The sequence below is a fragment of the Eumetopias jubatus genome, unplaced genomic scaffold (genome assembly GCF_037043125.1).
Source record: "Eumetopias jubatus isolate StellerSeaLion01/CBP00866 unplaced genomic scaffold, mEumJub1_p1.0 scaffold_3, whole genome shotgun sequence".
Lineage (NCBI taxonomy): Eukaryota > Metazoa > Chordata > Mammalia > Carnivora > Otariidae > Eumetopias > Eumetopias jubatus.
In genome coordinates, this window is record NW_028274809.1 from 30,317,453 (window position 1) to 30,337,500 (window position 20,048).

The 20,048-nt window shown below is 37.0% G+C and overlaps 1 protein-coding gene across 3 annotated transcripts in view; it reads left to right on the plus strand.

Moving 5' to 3' along the window:
• Positions 1-20,048, plus strand: part of NDUFS1 (NADH:ubiquinone oxidoreductase core subunit S1) — a 30,033-nt gene that overhangs the window by 1,292 nt on the left and 8,693 nt on the right. For all 3 annotated transcript variants that reach the window (XM_028112212.2, XM_028112211.2, XM_028112214.2), the window contains exons 2-14: positions 1,988-2,052; positions 2,997-3,088; positions 5,152-5,259; positions 5,963-6,039; positions 6,908-6,989; positions 7,077-7,207; positions 7,651-7,836; positions 9,739-9,873; positions 10,516-10,630; positions 11,357-11,502; positions 12,159-12,287; positions 13,246-13,375; positions 16,588-16,748. In XM_028112212.2, coding sequence (XP_027968013.1) covers positions 1,992-2,052; positions 2,997-3,088; positions 5,152-5,259; positions 5,963-6,039; positions 6,908-6,989; positions 7,077-7,207; positions 7,651-7,836; positions 9,739-9,873; positions 10,516-10,630; positions 11,357-11,502; positions 12,159-12,287; positions 13,246-13,375; positions 16,588-16,748 — 1,553 coding nt within the window. In that variant the 5' untranslated portion in view covers positions 1,988-1,991. The remainder of the gene's footprint in view (positions 1-1,987; positions 2,053-2,996; positions 3,089-5,151; positions 5,260-5,962; positions 6,040-6,907; positions 6,990-7,076; positions 7,208-7,650; positions 7,837-9,738; positions 9,874-10,515; positions 10,631-11,356; positions 11,503-12,158; positions 12,288-13,245; positions 13,376-16,587; positions 16,749-20,048) is intronic.

Consider the following 20,048-nt stretch of genomic DNA (forward strand, 5'->3'; position numbering starts at 1 on the left):
GGAAGGAGAGAAGTGCATGGATGCAGGATATACGGTGGAGAATGTGGAATAGTACTGTTCTTATACTAAAAAGTGTCCACTCTGGTCATTAACATTTTCCCATTTAGAGATGACTATTTCCATTCCTGTGTGGTAGATAAATACGTATAAAGTACATTTTAAAGTTTTGTAAAACTGTCTTCTGTTGGGGCTACACACTCTTCCATTTGATGCTGGATTTTCAAGAGACAGTCTAGTTCTCGTTGATTTCCTAGCTAAAGTGGACAATACTTTTAGATTGTATTGGAGACAAAATAATAGAAAGTGTTTACATTGTTGTATGAAATATTGATTGTTGATTTTCAGTCTGTCATTACTCTAATTCAGCAAATTCAGATTTACCTTTATATCATCAAAAGAATTTAGTAAGACGGATGCTACACATTTTGGAACTTGGTCATAAGATTATTTGGTGGTTATTTTTTCAAGGGCTAAGTCTTCAGAGAAGGGAAATGACCAAATTGCACCATTACTCTTCAAGGAACTTACATGTTAGTAGGTACTAAAATTGATTACTAACATAATTTAGTAGGTAGAATAGTAAAGCTGGATACACGGCGTGTGCTGATGGTACAGAGGGGATACGGAGCTGATCTCCGGAGGCTAGTAATGTCTGAACTGAATTTAGGCTTAATTGACATTTATTGAACTTTTACTAATAATGCATAGCCTAGGAAGTATTGTTTTCTTCCTGACCAATAGATAGAGAAGCAGGAACTCGATTTACCAAAAATCACTCACTTGTAGGTGATAGACTTCATGTCTGCAAATTTAGTATCACAGGTTCTGAATTAATGAATGTTATGAATTAACTAAAGTCTGCATTAATGAAATTTTCTTTTATACCTCTTCTGTAGTTGGTATGTGAAACTTCATGCTTAAAAGGTGTAAGACTGTTTTCCACTCTCTAACTTTGAAAGTCACTACATTGATACATTCTGATCACATAATTTCCATTTTTAGAAGTTTTAAGTGAAAAATTACAATTCAGATGCTTAGCCCATTTGATCAAGTGAGTGGACAGAAAGTTCAGATGCTTAGTCCTTATGTTCAAGTGAATGCATAAAAACTAAAAGTTCAGGTAACTTTTCTGTTTGCTTGTGTGTATCTTTAATTAGTATTATTTATATAATTCACTCCCATTTCTTTTAGTACTACAACAAACGTTTATTATGGGAGACTGTCCTTGTGCATTACAGGATGTTTAACAGCACCCTGGCCTCTACCCACTGGATGCCAGTAGCTTTCCCCCAGTTGTGACAACGATGTGTCGAAATGTTGACAAATGTTCCCTGGGAAGCGAAACTGTCCCTGGTTGAGAACCACTATTTTAGAGCTTACTGTGTACCAGCCTTGGAAATAGGCACTGAAGATGGAAAAATTGAAGAAGTTCATAATACAGTGAGGGTAGAACAGACTTATAATTGCAAATCTGTAAGATAAATGTACTAAGCACAGAAAATGGCACCCCAGATACTTAAAAGGCTTGGACTTGTGAGCCAGCTCAGAGTCTCAGGAACATTTAGTAGGTAACTGCTGAGAACATAGAATGTTAGAATGCGTATTGGTAGGAATGAAGGCAAAAAGGTAGATGTCGTTATTTTACATAGTATTAATGGTAAGCTCATTGTTGTTCTTCGAGTTTATTTTACTACATAATGTTTTACATTTGATCATTTGTTGATAGTGAAAAACAACACAACACTGCCCTTTACATAGATTTATATACTAGCTGCTCCTTAGCTCCTTGACATTGTACAAGTCAGTTAATCTCCTGAGACTGAATATTCTCATCTCTAGAATTTGGGGGAAAACATCAGGACTCATGAATGTTCAATGTAATAATGTTTGTGAAGTGTTTAAGACTTATGAACTATTACCAAAAAGTTTGTAATTAGGGTTTTTTTTTTTCCTTTGATAATATAACTCTTCTTTGTTTTATTCTTAGCAATATGTTAAGGATACCTCTAAGAAGGGCCTTAGTCGGCCTTTCTAAGTCTTCTAAAGGATGTGGTGAGTATTTTATTTTTATTTTGCACTTGTGGTACTAGATTTTCTATCTTTGTAAATTTACTGGTTTATGGAATGTTTCTTGAAGGACTCTAAACTGTAATTTGTTTTAAATAAAATAGAAACAAGTGATCGTAGTGGAATAGAATAATTTTTTTAAAGATTTATTTATATACGGGGCGCCTGGGTGGCTCAGTCGTTAAGCGTCTGCCTTCAGCTCAGGTCATGATCCCAGGGTCCTGGGATCGAGCCCCACATTGGGCTCCCTGCTCAGCGGGAGGCCTGCCTCTCCCTCTCACACTCTGCCTGCTCGTGTTCCCTTTCTCGCTGTGTCTCTCTCTGTCAAATAAATAAATAAAATCTTTACAAAAAAGATTTATTTATATATTTTGGAGAGAAAGAGCACACAGGCAGGGGGAGGGGCAGAGGGAGAGAATCTCAAGCAGACTCCCCACTGAGCTGGAAGCCTGACCCAGGGCTTGATCTCACAACCCTGAGATCATGACCTGAACCAAAATCAAGAGTAGGCCACTTAACTGACTGAGCCACCCAGGCGACCTAGAGTAATTTTTAAAATATAACTAAACAATTTATAGAAGGTGTCATGAAATAAAAAGTAGTAGGAACTGCCTATCATTGCCAGAATGGAAAAGCAGTCATGCTGCTTTTGGAAAGTGGTATTCTCATGAACATATTTTCAGTGGTATTAAAAGTTTCAACTTAAACTACCATTAAAAGTGGATAGCCATATTCTATCTGGTATTCAGGATTGGAAAAGCATTTGTCTAATTCTATATTTTATACGTTTGCATCTAGAGAAATGGAGGGAAATGGTATAAAATTAGGAAAAATCTTAAGCTTGTAGGTTAGAGTTAATCCACTATCCTCTGCTATAATAAATTTAACTCTGTTAATTTATTTCTCATCTCAATATTTTTAATGGTCAGTTCGAACAACTGCCACAGCAGCAAGCAACTTAATTGAAGTATTTGTTGATGGTCAACCTGTCATGGTGGAACCAGGAACTACCGTCCTTCAAGTAGGCATATGTTCTAATTCTTTATTTTTGTTCTGTTTTTTTAAGGAATATCAATTTATTTCCTTAATACTGTTTACTTCTAAAAACTTTAAGATTCCTTGATACATGCTCATAAAAAAACTAGTAAATAGATAGTAAAATTATATGAAAATAAGTTGGATTTAAAATGTTGGCATTTCAAAGTGAGATATCATTTATCTTTTTCTGACTTTCTTGGTGAATTATGGTAGTTATTTCGTTTCACTTCTGCTTTCCAAGTAAATACCTACTAGAAATTTGAAGTTACCAAGAATAACTAATTATAAGTTAATATAGGTAAGTTTGGAGAAAAGGTAATCTTTGTTGTGATCCTGCTTGATGCTTTTCACTTCATATAACTTCTCAATTTTTATAACATTTCTAAGAATGTGTCCTACAAAGCAGGTAAATGGAGGGTAGTCCGTTCTTGAATTCATGCCCTGAATACATAATTTCTCCAGATTCCTTCAGACCTAACAGAGTTGGTCATGGACAAGTGATGCTTCATTCTACCTGCGAGTTATCAAAAGCTAAAATGCTCTTTATTCATGTTAGCAGTCATTTCTAGACTATCTGCCAGGCACAGACATGTAAACAATAAGTATATAACAGAGGTATATGTTCAAGGTACAGTAGAGAGTATTTTTGCCAGGTATAGGAGGTGATAGAAAGAGATGGTAGGGGTATCTCAAGTGATCCCTGAGGAGATTTTAAAGGATAAATAAGTGTTTATATTTGGACAGAGAAGCTTCAAATAGTTTGGTATCATTCGGACTTAAGGTGTATGTAGAAGATGAGATAACAGGAAATCAAATTACTCTGATAGATCCATGATGAAAGAAGATATATGTCATGCTAAAGAGCTTAGAGTTTGACCCATCAACAGTTTTCATGGCAATTAGGCAAGATGACAGTGACTATAGAGGATGTTGGTTTGGAGAATAACAAGACTGGTGTAAGAGACAAAGGAGAAGTATCTTGCATTAGTAGAGCAGAAAATGAAAGCCCTAAAACAGATAGTGGCAGTGGGAAGGAAAGTAAGAGGATAGATTCAGGGAGAGTGAGATGTAGATAGACAGGCCTTTAGGAACAGTGAAGAGCAGGGGAATTTTTGTGGTTTCTGGCTTTGTTAGTTTATTTGGGGATGTATCATAGGAGACAGAAATAGGTTGAATTTTAACTCTCTATAGAGCATACACATGTGCATGCCAATTAAGGCTAAAACTTGGAGAAGTGGTGGACTGTCAGGGCTACAGATGAGGATTTAGATATAATCATCATCTGGAATGTGAGCTAGTATGAAGGTTGGGACCAGATCTTGCTTGCTACTTACTATGCCCTCTGCATCTAGCACATAGGAAGACTCAATACATTTTTGCTAAGTAATTAAAACATTGGAATTTGAGGAAATTGCTTTAGAGTAAGGGCTAAAGATGGAAGAACTAACCCCAGTGGAAATTTGAATAGGTTTGTAGGCCTCGAGAAGGAGGAGTGATAATTAGGAGAGCTGGACTAATCCCCCTTAGTAGGCAAATGGTAACTGAGGAGAGCTTCAACCACAGTGGGAGTATGAGTCCTAGGTAGGGTATATGGAGCCAAATATAGAAGCAGATCATAGCCAACTAGACACTGTGAGATGGAGTCTAATCCAAAGGAGGAGAGCTAAGCAAAGAGGAAATGCCAGTATGAAACCACTGGGACAGGGTTTGAAGGGGTGTCTTTGTGGACAGTGGTTCAGAGTGGAAATGGGGAGTCAAACCTTCAGCACAATCTGAGAGGTTGGTTAATTCAGTTTCTTCCACATAAGGTGTAGGTATGCTGAGGATTCTTAAAGACGCAGCTTTGGAGCAAACAGAGGTAGGAATCAAGAGCAGAGAAGGCGGGAAGTCTCTTCAGGAATGAAGTAAGAATGAATGAAGGTATAGATATTTACAGATAGGAGTAATAAAGTAGGTGGGGATGACTTTTTTTCTTTCTGTGTTTTAGGCAAGACGAGGATGAGGTTAGGTTATTCTAATGCAAAAAATGTTTACTTTGTCTTCTAGGCTTGTGAGAAGGTTGGCATGCAGATCCCTCGATTCTGTTATCATGAAAGATTGTCTGTTGCTGGAAACTGCAGGATGTGCCTGGTTGAAATTGAGAAAGCTCCTAAGGTACTTGATACCTAAAATTCCACACCATGCTGTAGAAGGTAGAAAACTTTAAATCTTGCAGCAAACTTTATTTAGAATCATTGTTGTAGTGGAGAAACCTAGCCCTGTTTAATTGTATCTGGAAATTTATTTTTTTGTGTGCAGTTAAGTCTGTTCATTTCAAAACTGGAAATGCAGTGATGAAAGTGCTTTATAAATGCAAGCACTATATAACTGTAACAGATTTAGAAGTTAAAGGTGAGTTCTTGTACTTGCCAGTATTTCCACATGGCTATATGACACAGCTAGGATGTGGAATTGCCAAGCAGCACATTGAAAGTGCTTCTGCTGTTCCATTTTCAGTAGAGAAGGGGATTGCAGTGAAGAGGTTCACTTTCAGTTTAATTTCACTTTGTTTCATACAGTTTTAATTCAGTAGCACCTGCTAATCAAAACATAGTTATTTGATGTTCTGTTTCAGAGTCTCTTTATAAAGTAGCTTTAACTATGAGAATAGAATTTAAAAGTATGATGTCTTATTTTTTTCTAAGAGAAATATAAGTGTCAGGTTATCATATTATGAATATGAAAACTGAAAAATTGAGTGTTCAAAAATACTGTTTTGTTTCTTTTCAGATGTATGACTTAATGTTTTTATATGTTGGGTTGCTTATAATTACAAGTAAATATAAGTACTTAAAAGATTTTTCTATTGAAATTCCAGGTTGTAGCTGCTTGTGCCATGCCAGTAATGAAAGGTTGGAATATCCTGACAAACTCAGAGAAATCTAAGAAAGCCAGGTACTTTAATGCTACTTAACATAGTAACTTTTCTTAGAGCAGAAAATTGCTCATTTCAGTATTTAGACCTCTCATAGATGAGAAATTCAATAGCAAGCTCTGAAAAAGTTGATATGTTCAGTTCATAGGAGCAGTGGAAATAAGTGCACATTGAGGAGGTGAAGTCAGGCGTTTATGGTTTTGAGCCTAGAATGGAATTAGCACTAAAAGCTCTTCTTTATTTTTTATTTTTATTTTTTAAAGATTTTTTATTTTATTTATTTGACAGAGAGAGACACAGCAAGAGAGGGAACACAAGCAGGGGGAATGGGAGAGGGAGAAGCAGACTCCCCGCTGAGCAGGGAGCCCGACGCAGGGCTCGATCCCAGGATCCTGGGATCATGACCCGAGCCGAAGGCAGACGCCCAACGACTGAGCCACCCAGGCGCCCCTAAAAGCTCTTCTTTAAAAACTTGTTAAACTTGTGATGAATAGTGAATCTGGGGCTTATTGAACTGAGATTATTTTAGGAACATATTACACTGACTGTTATTTGTTTTTGCTGTGCATTTATATGTTTGTTTTTGTTTTGAGTTAATGTGAATGTTTTCTGAAGACCATTTAGCAATTTTTGGTAATTTTGTATTGTTGAAAGTCATAATTTTCTAGGTTCTGTAATGATATTTTATTCCTAGACTTATATAAACATTTTTTTTAGATAGTGTGTCTAATACTAGAATAATGGCTGCATTGGCATTTCTCATAATAAATGTAAAATTAATACTTTAAGAAAGGATACATCTCTGAAGGTTATTTAGATAGCCTATATCCAAACCATTTTGAGTGCCAAAAATTTATATCATTTTGTATATTAAAATTTTCCATACAGAGAAGGTGTGATGGAGTTCTTGTTAGCAAATCACCCACTGGACTGTCCTATTTGTGACCAGGGAGGTGAATGTGATCTGCAGGTATGTCATCTAACTTCATAAATCTTTTTGGTTGTCTCAAGTTTTAATTTCACTAGCAGCATTAGAGTAACTCTCAATCTACTTAAGGACCAGTCCATGATGTTCGGAAGTGATAGGAGCCGATTTTTAGAGGGGAAACGTGCTGTGGAGGACAAGAATATTGGGCCATTGGTAAAGACCATCATGACTAGATGTATACAATGTACTCGCTGCATCAGGTAATGCTTTTCCTTCTCTCTTCTGGATTATCATTCACATACTTAGTTAATACTCACAAATTTGGTGAAATAACACTAGAAAAAATGGCAACTTTTTTTTGGTTGTAGAAGAGGGATGTTTTTAATGTTTTCTGCATAAGCCAGTGAAATGAATTGTTCACTTACAGTGAATATCAACTTCCGTTGAATTTACAAATCAAACTCTACAAGCATTAACTCTGTGATAACTTGTTGAGCTATACATGATTTGTGCAATTTTCTATATGTGTGTTACACTGCAATTAACTTATAAGCAAACATTTATTGAACTCTTTTTTATTCATGACTGTGCTCACCATTGAAAATATACCCATTGTATACATCCTATCTCTTTGTGATCATAGTTAGGAAGGGAGATAATTTTGCTGTATTTGACCGTTTGACAGTACATTTTTATCTTGCAGGTTTGCAAGTGAGATTGCAGGAGTAGATGATTTGGGAACAACAGGCAGAGGAAATGATATGCAAGTTGGCACATACATTGAAAAGATGTTCATGTCTGAACTGTCTGGAAATATCATTGATATCTGCCCTGTAGGTGCCCTGACCTCTAAGCCCTATGCTTTTACTGCCCGCCCTTGGGAAACTAGGTATTCATTGTTTTATTTTTTGACAATTTGTTTTTTGTCCTTTAGTTGGCTACGGTTCAAAAAAATTTGATTCATGTTTTTCCTGTATTCTAATTGTTTTGGTCTGCTAAGTTTTTATGATTTGCTTTAGGTAAAACCCTCTTACTGGAAGGTAAGAAGATAGATTAAAGGATAGGATGAACCTGTGGAAATTAATTACAGTTTTCTTGGAAATTAATTCCAAAGTACCTAACCACATAATTATTTTATTCACTCGTTCTTCCAAAGAGTAAAATTGTCTTGATTTTTTAAGATTTATAGTCTCCTCTCATTGTATATTAAGTTTTCAACCATGTGGCTATATCATATTTTATTTAGTCAGTTCCTGTTATTAGACATTTAGGTTGTTTCTGTATAGTTGTAAATCTATGATAAAAATTGTTATTGGGGTGCCTGGGTGGCTCAGTTACTTAAGTGTCCAACTCTTGGTTTTGGCTTGGATCATGATCTCAGAGTCATGAGGTCAAGCCCCACCTACAGCTCTGTGCTCAGGGCAGAGTCTGCCTCAGATTCTCTCTCTCCCCCCACCCCCAGCTTATGCTTTCTCTCTCTCTCTCCCCATCCTTCAAGTGAATGAATAATATCTTCTTTTAAAAATTGTTATTCATAGATTTTCTTGTATATCTCTGATTCTTTTTACTAAACCGGGAAATGGAGTAGGTAGTTGCAATAAGTTTGAATATATTTTTTTAAAGATTTTATTTATTTATTTGACAGAGAGAGACACAGCGAGAGAGGGAACACAAGCAGGGGGAGTGGGAGAGGGAGAAGCAGTCTTCCCGCTGAGCAAGGAGCCCGATGCGGGGCTCGATCCCAGGACCCTGAGATCATGACCTGAGCCGAAGGCAGACGCTTAACAACTGAGCCACCCAGGCACCCCTGAATATTTTTAAGGTTCTAGAAACATACCATTAAATTTCCCTCCCATTTTTAAACTTCCACTAGAGTATATGGGAGTATCTTACAATTCTAGGTTTTAAACCATGTATTTATGTGTATAAAAGGATTTAGGGGGATAGGGCACAGTACATAGCTGAGATGTAAGTAGAGATTTTTCTCTTTTTCTTCTGAGACTCCCATAATGCGAGCAGAAAAGAAACTTCCATCTACACAGCCTGCCTCAGCCTGGCAGAATCTGTTCAAGGTGGTAGGGAAGGAGATGAGAACAGGCCCCAAGCCACACCACCACTGATATCCAGCCTTCTTACTTGAAGTTCAGTAGTTTTTCCCTGCATAAAAGCTTCTCATGATAGTGTATGCCTTTGGTAGATTTCCAAAGTGGTTGTTTTTGTTAATTTTGTCTAGCTTTATTTTTGCTTTTTGCGGGGAGGATTTGTCAGGCTTTTTTAATCACCCATACCCAGAAATCTTACCCTGTTGCTATTTATTTTGATAATCATATTTCCCAAATTTGGCCATTTAGAACCCTTACCATTGGCTTTTGTATTAGATAACAATCTCTAAAGCTTTTTTTTTTTAAGATTTTATTTATTTACTTGAGAGAGCATGTGAGCTCATGCATGTGCGATTGCGGGGAGGAGCAGAAGGAGAGCAGACTCTGCACACTACACAGGGCTCAATCTCACTACCTTGAGATTATGACCTGAGCCGAAATCAACAGATACCCAACCGACCGATCCACCCAGGCACCCCTAAAGCTTTATTTTTACAGTAGAAATTTGTGTTAAGTAGTCAAATATGAGGATAATTTTGTTTATTGCAATTTCTCTGGTTCCCACTATTTTTAGAAATTCAGACAGGCAAGTCATTGTAAAATTTTTTAGTTTTGGATAAATCAGGTGACAGAAACTTTGTCCTTATTGCCAAACTCAGCATAGTAAATGTATGTGTTTATTTTCTTAGAAAGACAGAATCCATTGATGTCATGGATGCGGTTGGAAGTAATATTGTGGTAAGCACAAGAACGGGAGAGGTGATGAGGATTTTACCGAGGATGCATGAGGACGTCAATGAAGAGTGGATCTCTGATAAAACCAGGTATATGCTGCATCGTTTTCCTTAACTTTTGCAATTGATTTGAAGTACATTTTATGGTAATTTTAATTTTAAAACACCGTTTTTATACTTGCAAATTAGTTAATAAATAGAGACTATTGAAAATCTAGACTTTATATGGAGAATTGGACAAAATTAACAGTCTAGGCATATCGCTGGCTTTCATATAAACTTTGACAAATATCCATCCTACAGTTTTGAAGTGGATTAAGATGTTTAATCTATTCCAGTTTGTTCATTAGAGAAAAACTAAATGTAACTTAGAGCTTGTACATCATAATTTTGATAAAATATCTAAAAGTATTCAAGTTTTATAAATAAAAATGATTTGCCTTCTTCAGCTCTCAGATTTTTTTGTGTTGTAATTTTAAGATTATTCAGGTAGCTGAAAAATGATAAAAGCTCAAACTTTTTAGATAATGTTTTAGTTTTGGATCATGTGCATAAAATATTTATTCATCTTTCAAAAAACCTGGAATAATTATTTGTATCCAAGTATTTATCAGTCTATTTGACACTTTAACTGGTACTATATTTAAATAACATTTTTTTAGATGTTAAACTTGAAAACTATAGTTGCCTCTTAAGCAGGATTCCACAAATGGTATAATTTCTGTTATCTAGATTTGCCTATGATGGGCTAAAACGTCAAAGACTTACCGAGCCGATGGTCAGAAACGAAAAGGGGCTTTTAACCTATACCTCCTGGGAGGATGCACTCTCTCGTGTAGCTGGAATGGTAAAACATTGAAATATAGAATAAATAGTATTTGTGATTTTCAGGGAACATCTTTGTAGCAGAGTGGGGGATGTGTGTCTCCTCTCTTCTTTTCTCTTACCAAGATTGCCTTCCATTTAACATTTATTAAGAACCATATGCCAGATATCATGCTTGAAGTAGTGATGTAGACACCACTAACACAGGGTACCTACTTCCCACAATCTTGTAGTAGGGTAAGACCTATAGTCAGTCAGGTATCATGTGCTTGGGTAGTTGTGCAAGAAATGATGTATGAGAGAGCACCTGGGAGGAGTGCCTAACCAGGCTAACATATCAAGGATGCCTAATTCACATAAGGTGAATTAGGCAAAGTCTAAGAATGAATGCAAACTTGCCAGAGCAAAAATGGAGGGAGTAGCTTTCTAGTCAGAGAAAGGCAATGTACATAAAGGGCTTGAGGGAATGGTAGATACTTCTGAAGAAGTCTTCATCCTCCAAACCTCATCATGAGGCCCCTTTGTTTCTAATTTAAAACAAATACCTTCCCTCCAAGCTGGTGGTATTACTAACCTTGGCCTCATATACACCTTTCTTCTCACTTTTAGATTAATAATTAGTGTAAGCCTTTTTAGTCAAAAGTTTGTTGCTTTTTTTATACTTTAAAATGACTATTGTTTTGTTTTCTGAGCAGTGGTCTTTGCTGAATGGAGGTGTTTTGGTGATGCCCTTTTTATCCATTTCTAGTTGCAGAGTTTTCAAGGCAATGATGTGGCAGCAATTGCAGGTGGCTTGGTGGATGCCGAAGCCCTAGTAGCTCTCAAAGATTTGCTTAATAGAGTGGACTCTGACACCTTGTGCACAGAAGAGGTCTTCCCCACTGCAGGAGCTGGGTGAGAACTATGAAGCTAGCAACTAGGCCTGCTTTGTTGTTTTTGTACAAGTTGTGTATAAATCAATACATCTGGTGCGCCTGGCTGGCTCCATTGGTAGAGTGGGTAACTTAATCTCGGGGTCCTAAGTTCGATCCCACATTGGTGGTAGAGTTTACCTAAATAAATAAGTACATCTGTGGCATCAATAAGTGATACGTGACAGCTTGGATTCTCCATCATACCCACCAGTTTCTTTTCACTTAGAGACCAAAGTCAAGCCAGGAACTATTGGAAAATCCCAGTTATTAATAAGTATCTGAATGGCGCCTGGGTGGCTCAGTTTGTTAAGCATCCAGCTCTTGATTTCGGCTCAGGTCATGATCTCAGGGTCCTGGGATCGAGCCCCGAGTAGGCTCCCTACTCAGCGGGGGATCTGCTTGTCTCTCTCTCTCTCTCTCTCTGCCCCTCCCCCTGCTTGCACGCGCATGGTGTTTCTGTCTTTCACATAAATAAATCTTAAAAAAAAAATCTGAAACTTTGATGTAACTTAGAAATACTTCATAAGAATTTTTTGTCTGAGAATACCATGGGCTTGTTGACATGAGAATATTGCATGGGTTATCATTGTGTATTAGTTTTGAAGTAAACCTGCCTTTTTTATTTTGTATTTCTAGCACAGATTTGCGTTCCAATTATCTTCTTAATACTACAATTGCTGGTGTGGAAGAGGCAGATGTTGTCCTTCTGGTTGGTACAAATCCACGTTTTGAGGCACCACTATTTAATGCTAGAATTCGAAAGAGGTTAGTAGTAATATTCAGGATTTTAAAAATGTTTATATAATAATTTATTTTATGTCTGAAAAATGACTGTTTTAGCTAATTCCTAATAGTGTTAGTGAGAATGAGACTCAAAAGATAATTGCAGTGCAGCTTCTAACAGGTCCATTTCCTCCCTCTCCCCCTGCTGGTCTTTATACTTTGTCCTCTTACCTTGACATAATTCATGATGCACCAGTTTTTCCATAATTTCTTTTATAATGATTTTTTTATAATGATTTTTTTTTCCTGCTCAGGAGTCAGTCTCAAGTCACACATTGCAGTTAGTGTCATGACTCTTCAGTTTTCTTTTTTGACATTTTTTTGAAGAGCACCGGCAGTTATTGTGTAGAATAATTCCATTTTTTCATATCTTCGAGACTTATGAATAGGTTGATATAATTTATTGTCTATACTGTGACACTGTTGAGAGTGAAAGGGGGAATTGTTAATGCTGCAGGATACAGATGAAAACCAGCACTGTCTCAGACAAACAGAATATATGGCCACCACGTTTATAACTAGTTTTAGAAGAGCTGGATCCATACTTCCTTATCAAAGAGAATAAAGTGATGTAGTTTATTTTCATTAACTATATTTAAATCACCTTAATGGATAATTAGGAGATAATTGACTCTGCTGTGTAAATATGGTAAAATAAAAATTACACATCATGTATTCTAAAATTAAAGTTTTTATAGCTTGCTTAGGGTTTGCATTCTTCACAGGAAATTAATTCACTGACTTACCTTGGTGTGCATTTTTACAACACTGTTATTTTGAAAGGTACACAATAAATTATATCTGTTAAGGCCACATGTTCTGTGACTGCTTTGTGCTTTTAACATTTGTAACATAAGTAGGTGTAGCCCTTAGCATTGATGAGACTGGTGACTATGCTAATTTAGTAATTTAGCTCTAAAAACTGTCGTTTTTATTTCAGCTGGCTTCACAATGACTTAAAAGTGGCCCTTATTGGCAGCCCAGTGGATCTCACTTATAGATATGACCATCTGGGAGATTCTCCCAAAATTCTTCAAGACATTGCTTTCGGTAGCCATCCATTCAGCCAGGTGCTCTCAAGTTATACATATCTACTTTTGTTGATATTTGAGTATTATTATTTTTAAGAGTTATTGTTCTTGTTGTAATGATACGTGATTACTATTAAAAATTATAGCAATATAGAAAAGAAAAATGGAAAAAAGTAAAACATTACCCCAGGTTCCACCAACCCAAACAATTTTTTATTTTTTTAAAGATTTTATTTATTTATTTGACAGTGTGTGCACAAGCAGGGGGAGTGGCCGGCAGAGAGAGGGAGAAGCAGGCTCCCTGCAAAGCAGGGAGCTCGATGCAGGGCTCCATCCTAGAACCCTGGGATCATGACCTGAGCCAAAGGCAGATGCTTAACCAACTTAGCCACCCAGGCACCCCCAAACAAATATTGATGAAACATAATCATATCTCTATTCATATATAGAGCACGATGGATGAACAGATAAGCTGACAAAAATGAGCTCATGTTATATGTGCTATATTTATGTACCAGAGTTTAATTTTACTTGAAATTATCAAAAAAGAAATTGACGTAAGGGGTGCCTGGGTGGCTCAATCCGTTAGGTGTCTGACTCTTGATCTCAGCTCAGGTCATGATTTCAGGTTTGTGAGTTCAAGCCCCTCCAAGTTGAAGTGAAACTGAAGCAATTAAACTGAAGTTAAAGGAAATCTTTCTTTACTGCAAGAGTTATTCTTAAATTTCATGAGTCCTTTTAATGACATTTTCATTACTGAGTACTTTATTTACATTCATTTCATTGCTTTCTGGTATTAATAGGTTTTTATTTACTTTTCCAAGAGGGGCTCATAAGTACCCTATTCGTTGAGTTCTTGCTTGCTTGCGAATGTCTATTTTATTCCTGAAGAGAGCCTTGGAAGAATACAAAGTTCTGGGGTCACACTTTTTTCCTCTCTGAACTTTATATAGACACTGCCTTTTGTTACTGTGGAGAAGCCTGATGTCAGTCATATTTCCTCCCAACCCTGTCCTAATTTTTTTTTTAACTGTCTAGATACTTTTTTTGAACCTTTATAGTGGGTTCTTTATCTTTGAAATTTAATAACTTCAGAATTAACGGTGGTTCTCTTCACTTTTTTATGGGACATGGAGCACCTTTCATTGTGAAAATTTAAGGCTCTTTTTAGTTAGTATTTGTGCATGTGTGGTGGAATGCTGATTATTAAAAAATGTAAGAGGTTTCTGTTTTTCACGTAACAGTTCTGGAGGGTAGGCAAATGTCCAAGGATGTCATCAAGGAAGGACATTCCTTCCTGCTTTACTACCTCAGTGCCTTTGCTTACTCATGTGTGTTTGAGTGAACTTCTCATGGTTCCAAGATGGTGTGGCCTTAGGTGTAATCAAGTGGTACAAAGCAGCTAAGCCCAATTCCTTTGTTTTGAATAGGAAAAACATTATCATGATTGCAGTGATCAAAAATACAAAAGAAATAGTTATTGAAAACTATTCCTCTTTTCTAATTCCCATCTCCATGCCCCAGAACATGATCAGTGTTTTTCACAAGTTTTTTTCTATACTAGATTTAAATATATTTTCTGTTAGTGGTGTTCCCTTCATTAAGAACTCCTAACAAGGGGCGCCTAGGTGGCCCTGTCAGTTAAGTGTCTGCCTTTGACTCAGGTCATGATCCTAGAGTCTTGGGATTGAGCCCTGCATCAGGCTCACTGCTCCCCACGCTTGTGCTCTCTCTCTCTGTCAAATAAATAAATAAAATCTTTTAAAAAAAAACAAAAAGAACTCCTAATCAAAAAAAAAAAAAAAAAACAGATATTGGTTCCCCTTTTGTAACTTTTCTGTCATTTTTACTTTGTTCTTTTGTTCTTTTTCAGTTTGTTTTATATGATTTCCTGTAGCCTGCCTTGTCCCTGTATTTAAGGTCATGTTTTATTTTGTTTTTTATTGTTTCTGGAATGGTATTCATTTCTAATTTGTTCCTCTTCCAGTTCTTTCCTGAGTTCTGTGACAAAAAGCTCTTTCTATTGTATAATACTCTCTGTTGTGTCACTTTTTTATGCTTTTTTTTTTCATGTGAGAAAAAGTGTGTTTTTTATTTTCTCTGAGTCTATTGAAAACTATTTTTCTGGGGCGCCTGGGTGGCTCAGTCTGTTAAGCGTCTGCCTTTGGTTCAGGTCATGATCTCGGGGTCCTGGGATGGAGCCCAGCATTGGGCTCCCTGCTCAGTGGGGAGCCTGCCTCTCCCTCTCCTGCTCCCCCTGCTTGTGCTGTCTCTCTCTGTCAAATAAATAAATAAAATGTTTTATTAAAAAAAGAGAACTATTTTTCTGAACTTTTCACATATTCTAGGGAAATTCCCAAGGAGGACATTTATTCTCCTCTGTAGTATGTAGGCATAATTCTCATGCTGATTCTTTGATTTGGGCCAGTTATTTATTTATTTATTTTTAAAGATTTTATTTATTTATTTGACAGAGAGAGACACAGCAGGAGAGGGAACACAAGCAGGGGAGTGGGAGAGGGGAGAAGCAGGCTTCCTGCTGAGCAGGGAGCCAGACGCGGAGCTCAGTCCCAGGACCCTGGGATCATGACCTGAGCCAAAGGCAGACGCTTAACAACTGAGCCACCCAGGGGCCCCTGGGCCAGTTATTTATTGAATAATACAGAGGGTGGTTAGGAGAGTGAGCTCTATACTCTTCTGCTTTACTTTTAACTTTCCATCCTCCACTAAATCTGTAGTTTCCTTTGCTTTTGGGAGGCACTCCCCTCCGGTTTTGGCATTCAGGAAGTTACTGTGTTTTAAAGCAGAGCCCTTAAAGTTTTAGGTATTCTGCATTGTAATCCTAGTGTTCATTGTTTTCCCTACCTCTTTGTCCTTTTCTAGAGCATGGTGAGTAGATAGAAGACTGTAGACATGATACTTGAATGTGGCTTTTTCTGTTAGTACCAACTCAATGTCTGTAGTGACATTGCCCAGTTTTTCTGGAACATACCCATAATCATTCTGACCAAAGGATGTTTAGAAAAGGCTTTCATTCCCAGTACTTTTAGAAAATCTGTTTTATCTGATAACTCATTTAGCCATTTCATAGTAACATTGGCGAGGTGTTTTTGGTTAAATCTGGTTGTATATATGTCTATATGTTGACTCTTAAAAATCAAAGACATTCTGCATTAAAACTAAAACTTGGGATAACGTATTGTAGATGCAAATTAAAAAAATTTTTTAATCAAAGTTCTTTTTTTAAATAGGTATTACATGAAGCTAAAAAACCAATGGTGGTTGTAGGCAGTTCTGCACTCCAGAGAAGTGATGGGGCAGCAATTCTTGCAGCTGTTTCCAACATTGCTCAGAAGATTCGGACGAGTAGTGGTATTGCTGGTGATTGGAAAGTTATGAATATCCTTCATAGGTATGTTGAGTGATTGTTCTATATACTGTAAGATTCAAGTAATTTTGTGTACATGTGTTACTGTTATACTGTCACATTTAGATTTACTAATAGCTTAATATTTAGCAATGTCTCAGTAGTAGACGTGAAAGAGATACCTTTATTTTCTGTGTGAGAAGAACCGAAGATAAATAATATTTAAAATATTTGAGGGGCGCCTGGGTGGCTCAGTTGGTTAAGTGTCTGCCGTTGGCTTAGGTCGTGATCCCGGGATCCTGGGATCAAGCCCCATGTAGGGCTCCCTGCTCAGCAGGGAATCTGCTTCTTCCTCTGCCCTTCCCCCTGCTCATGTTCTCTCTCTCTCTCAAATAAATAAATAAAATCTTAAAAAAAAAAATTTGAAATAGCAGTGCTGAGAAAATCTTGAAAATCTGTATTATATTAGTATACCTTGGTTCAAAAATTGCAGTAAGCCCTCTGACTTTGATTAAATGATAAAAATGTAAGCTAACATGAGAATTCAACATAAGGGAAGTTTTTTTCTGACTGTATTAATACACATTTGAAGCACCTGGGTGGCTCAGTTGATTAAGCGTCTACTCTTGATTTTGGGTCAGGTCAGTGATCTTAGGGGTCGTGAGATTGAGCCCCAAGTCGTGCTCCGTGCTGGGTGTGGAGCCTGCTTGAGGTATCTCTCCCCCTTCCTCTACCCCTCCCCCCACCCCTGCGCACACCTCTCAAAAAAAAAATGGCAATACACATTTATTTTAGGAAGTTGGAAAGAGAAGAAAATATGAAAATGGAAATTATTCTTCTACAAATTATAGATAATTACTGTTGCTACTTTCGTGTGGTTCTTTTTCCTGTGTAAACATTTTTTAGTTATATAGTTGAAATCATACTGTATAAACAGTTTTGTATCCTGATTTTGATCAATTTTCTTTTTTTTTTTTTAAGATTTTATTTATTCATTTGAGACACAGAGATAGAGAGAGAGAGAGAAAGCATGAAGACGGGGAGAGGCAGAGGGAGAGGGAGAAGCAGGCTCCCTGCTGAGCCAGGAGCCCAATGCGGGGCTCGATCCCAGGACCCTGGGATCATGACCTGAGCCGAAGGCAGACGCTTAACCATCTGGGCCACCCAGGTGCCCCTCAATTTTCATTACCATATAAAATTTCTTACTGTAATTAGAAATTTCTTATAAACTTTAATTGCTATTTAATATCACGAATATGTACAATTTTTTAGCCATTTAATTCTTGTTAACGTATAAATTGATACTAGTCTTTAAAATATAGATAAATAATGCAGTGATACACAGATACTTGTGAACTTTATATTATTTTCTTACAGTGGATTTCTAAAAGTAGAGCTCTTAAGGTAAACAGGATAAACATTTCTGAGGCTCTTAATGCATATTTCCAAGTTTTAGAAATGTAACAGGGATACCTGGGTGGCTCAGTCAGTTAAGCATCTGCCTTTGGCTTGGGTCATGATCCCAGGGTCCCGGAATCGAGCCCTGCATCGAGCTCCTTGCTCAGTGGGGAGTCTGCTTCTCCCTCTCCCTCTCTCCCCCGCTCTTTCTCTCAAATAAAGAAATAAAATCTTTAAAAAAAAAAAGTTTTATTTTTCAAATTTGTTTAAGGATTGAGGCTAAACACTTTTAAAAAAATATAGGCGAGGGCGCCTGGGTGGCTCAGTTGGTTAGGCGACTGCCTTCGGCTCAGGTCATGATCCTGGAGTCCCGGGGTCGAGTCCCGCATCGGGCTCCCTGCTCAGCAGAGAGTCTGCTTCTCCCTCTGATCCTCTTCTCTCTCGTGCTCTCTATCTGTCATTCTCTCTCTCAAATAAATAAATAAAATCTTTAAAAAAAAATAAATATGATAGGCAAATTTTTTAAATTTAAAAGTATTTGAATACATTGTGGTTTTTTTTTTTTAAGATTTTATTTGAGAGAGAAAGAGAGAGCATGGGGGAGGGGCAGAGGGAGAGGGAGAAGCAAATTCCTCACTGAGCAGGGAGCCCGATGTGGGACTCGATCCCAGGACCCTGGGATAATGACCTGAGCTGAAGGCCGACGCTTAACCAACTGAGCCACCTAGGCACCCTTGAGTAAATTCTTAAACATTAATTTCAGTTTCAATGTTATATTTCTGTTTGGTTTAATTTGGCATTGTAGATCATCATGTAAACATTTTTTTTTTTTTTTAAAGATTTTATTTATTCATGAGAGACAGAGAGAGAGGCAGAAGGAGAAGCAGGCTCCCAAGGAGCAGGGAGCCCTATGCGGGACTCGATCCCAGGACCCTGGGATCATGAGCTGAGCCGAAGGCAGACGCTTAACCATCTGAGCCACCCAGGTGCTCCATCATGTAAACATTTTTAAAAACTTTATATTTTTTAGGTAGAGTTTATTTGCATTGTTCACCTCTGGATCCTTTCTAGCCACAATTTTTACTTCTTATTTTTAGTTCACTTTTCCATCTATGTCTTTATTTATACAGTTTTGTTTTTCTGAATGGGTACCAAAATTAATTAAACTTTTTTTAAAATTCCCAGTTGTCTAACATTGTATTTCTGATTCCTTCTCACAAATGACTACTTGGGTAGGTACAAAGATGACAGTCTTTTTTCCTTTAATACTAAGTATTTCTGCACACTTTCATTTAATATTTTAGGGAAGATCTAATGTAATCTCTGTTTTGTCACTGAGGATGACCTGACTTTGTATATGTATGTCTGCCTCCTCACCCTTTGGGCTCCTTATTTTTGATGTTAAAAAAAAAATTCTACCAGATTTTAAGCAGGTGACACTCAGATGTCATTAGTTTTGCCTGGGAATATCATAGAGACTCTCCATTATCAAATTGAAATGTTTTGATTTTTTTTTTCCTTTTAAGCTCAGAAAAAGGTTATTGGTTTATTTTTACTTAATTATTTGCTCTCCTGCAGAAGCCTCTTTTGTTATGCATTGATTGGCCTTCAGACTTTTGGCTCTTTTCTCTCATAATTTTTCTCATATCCTTTTTCTCTGGGTTTAGAGAAAATTTCTTACATTTTGTTCCATCATTTTGTGAGTTTTCATTCTGGAGAACACTGATATTGTTACAAATTTTAATTTATTAACCTTCTTTTGTCATTTCATTCTTACAAGATTTCCTTTTTATGAAAGTTCATTTTAGTTTATTAGGACCTATCTTTTTTTTTTTAAGATTTTTTTTTTTATTATTCATTTACTTGAGAGAGAGAAGAGGGCACATGAGCAGAGGGAGGAGCAGAGGGAGAGAGATAAGCAGACTCCACGCTGAGAGCGTAGCCCGA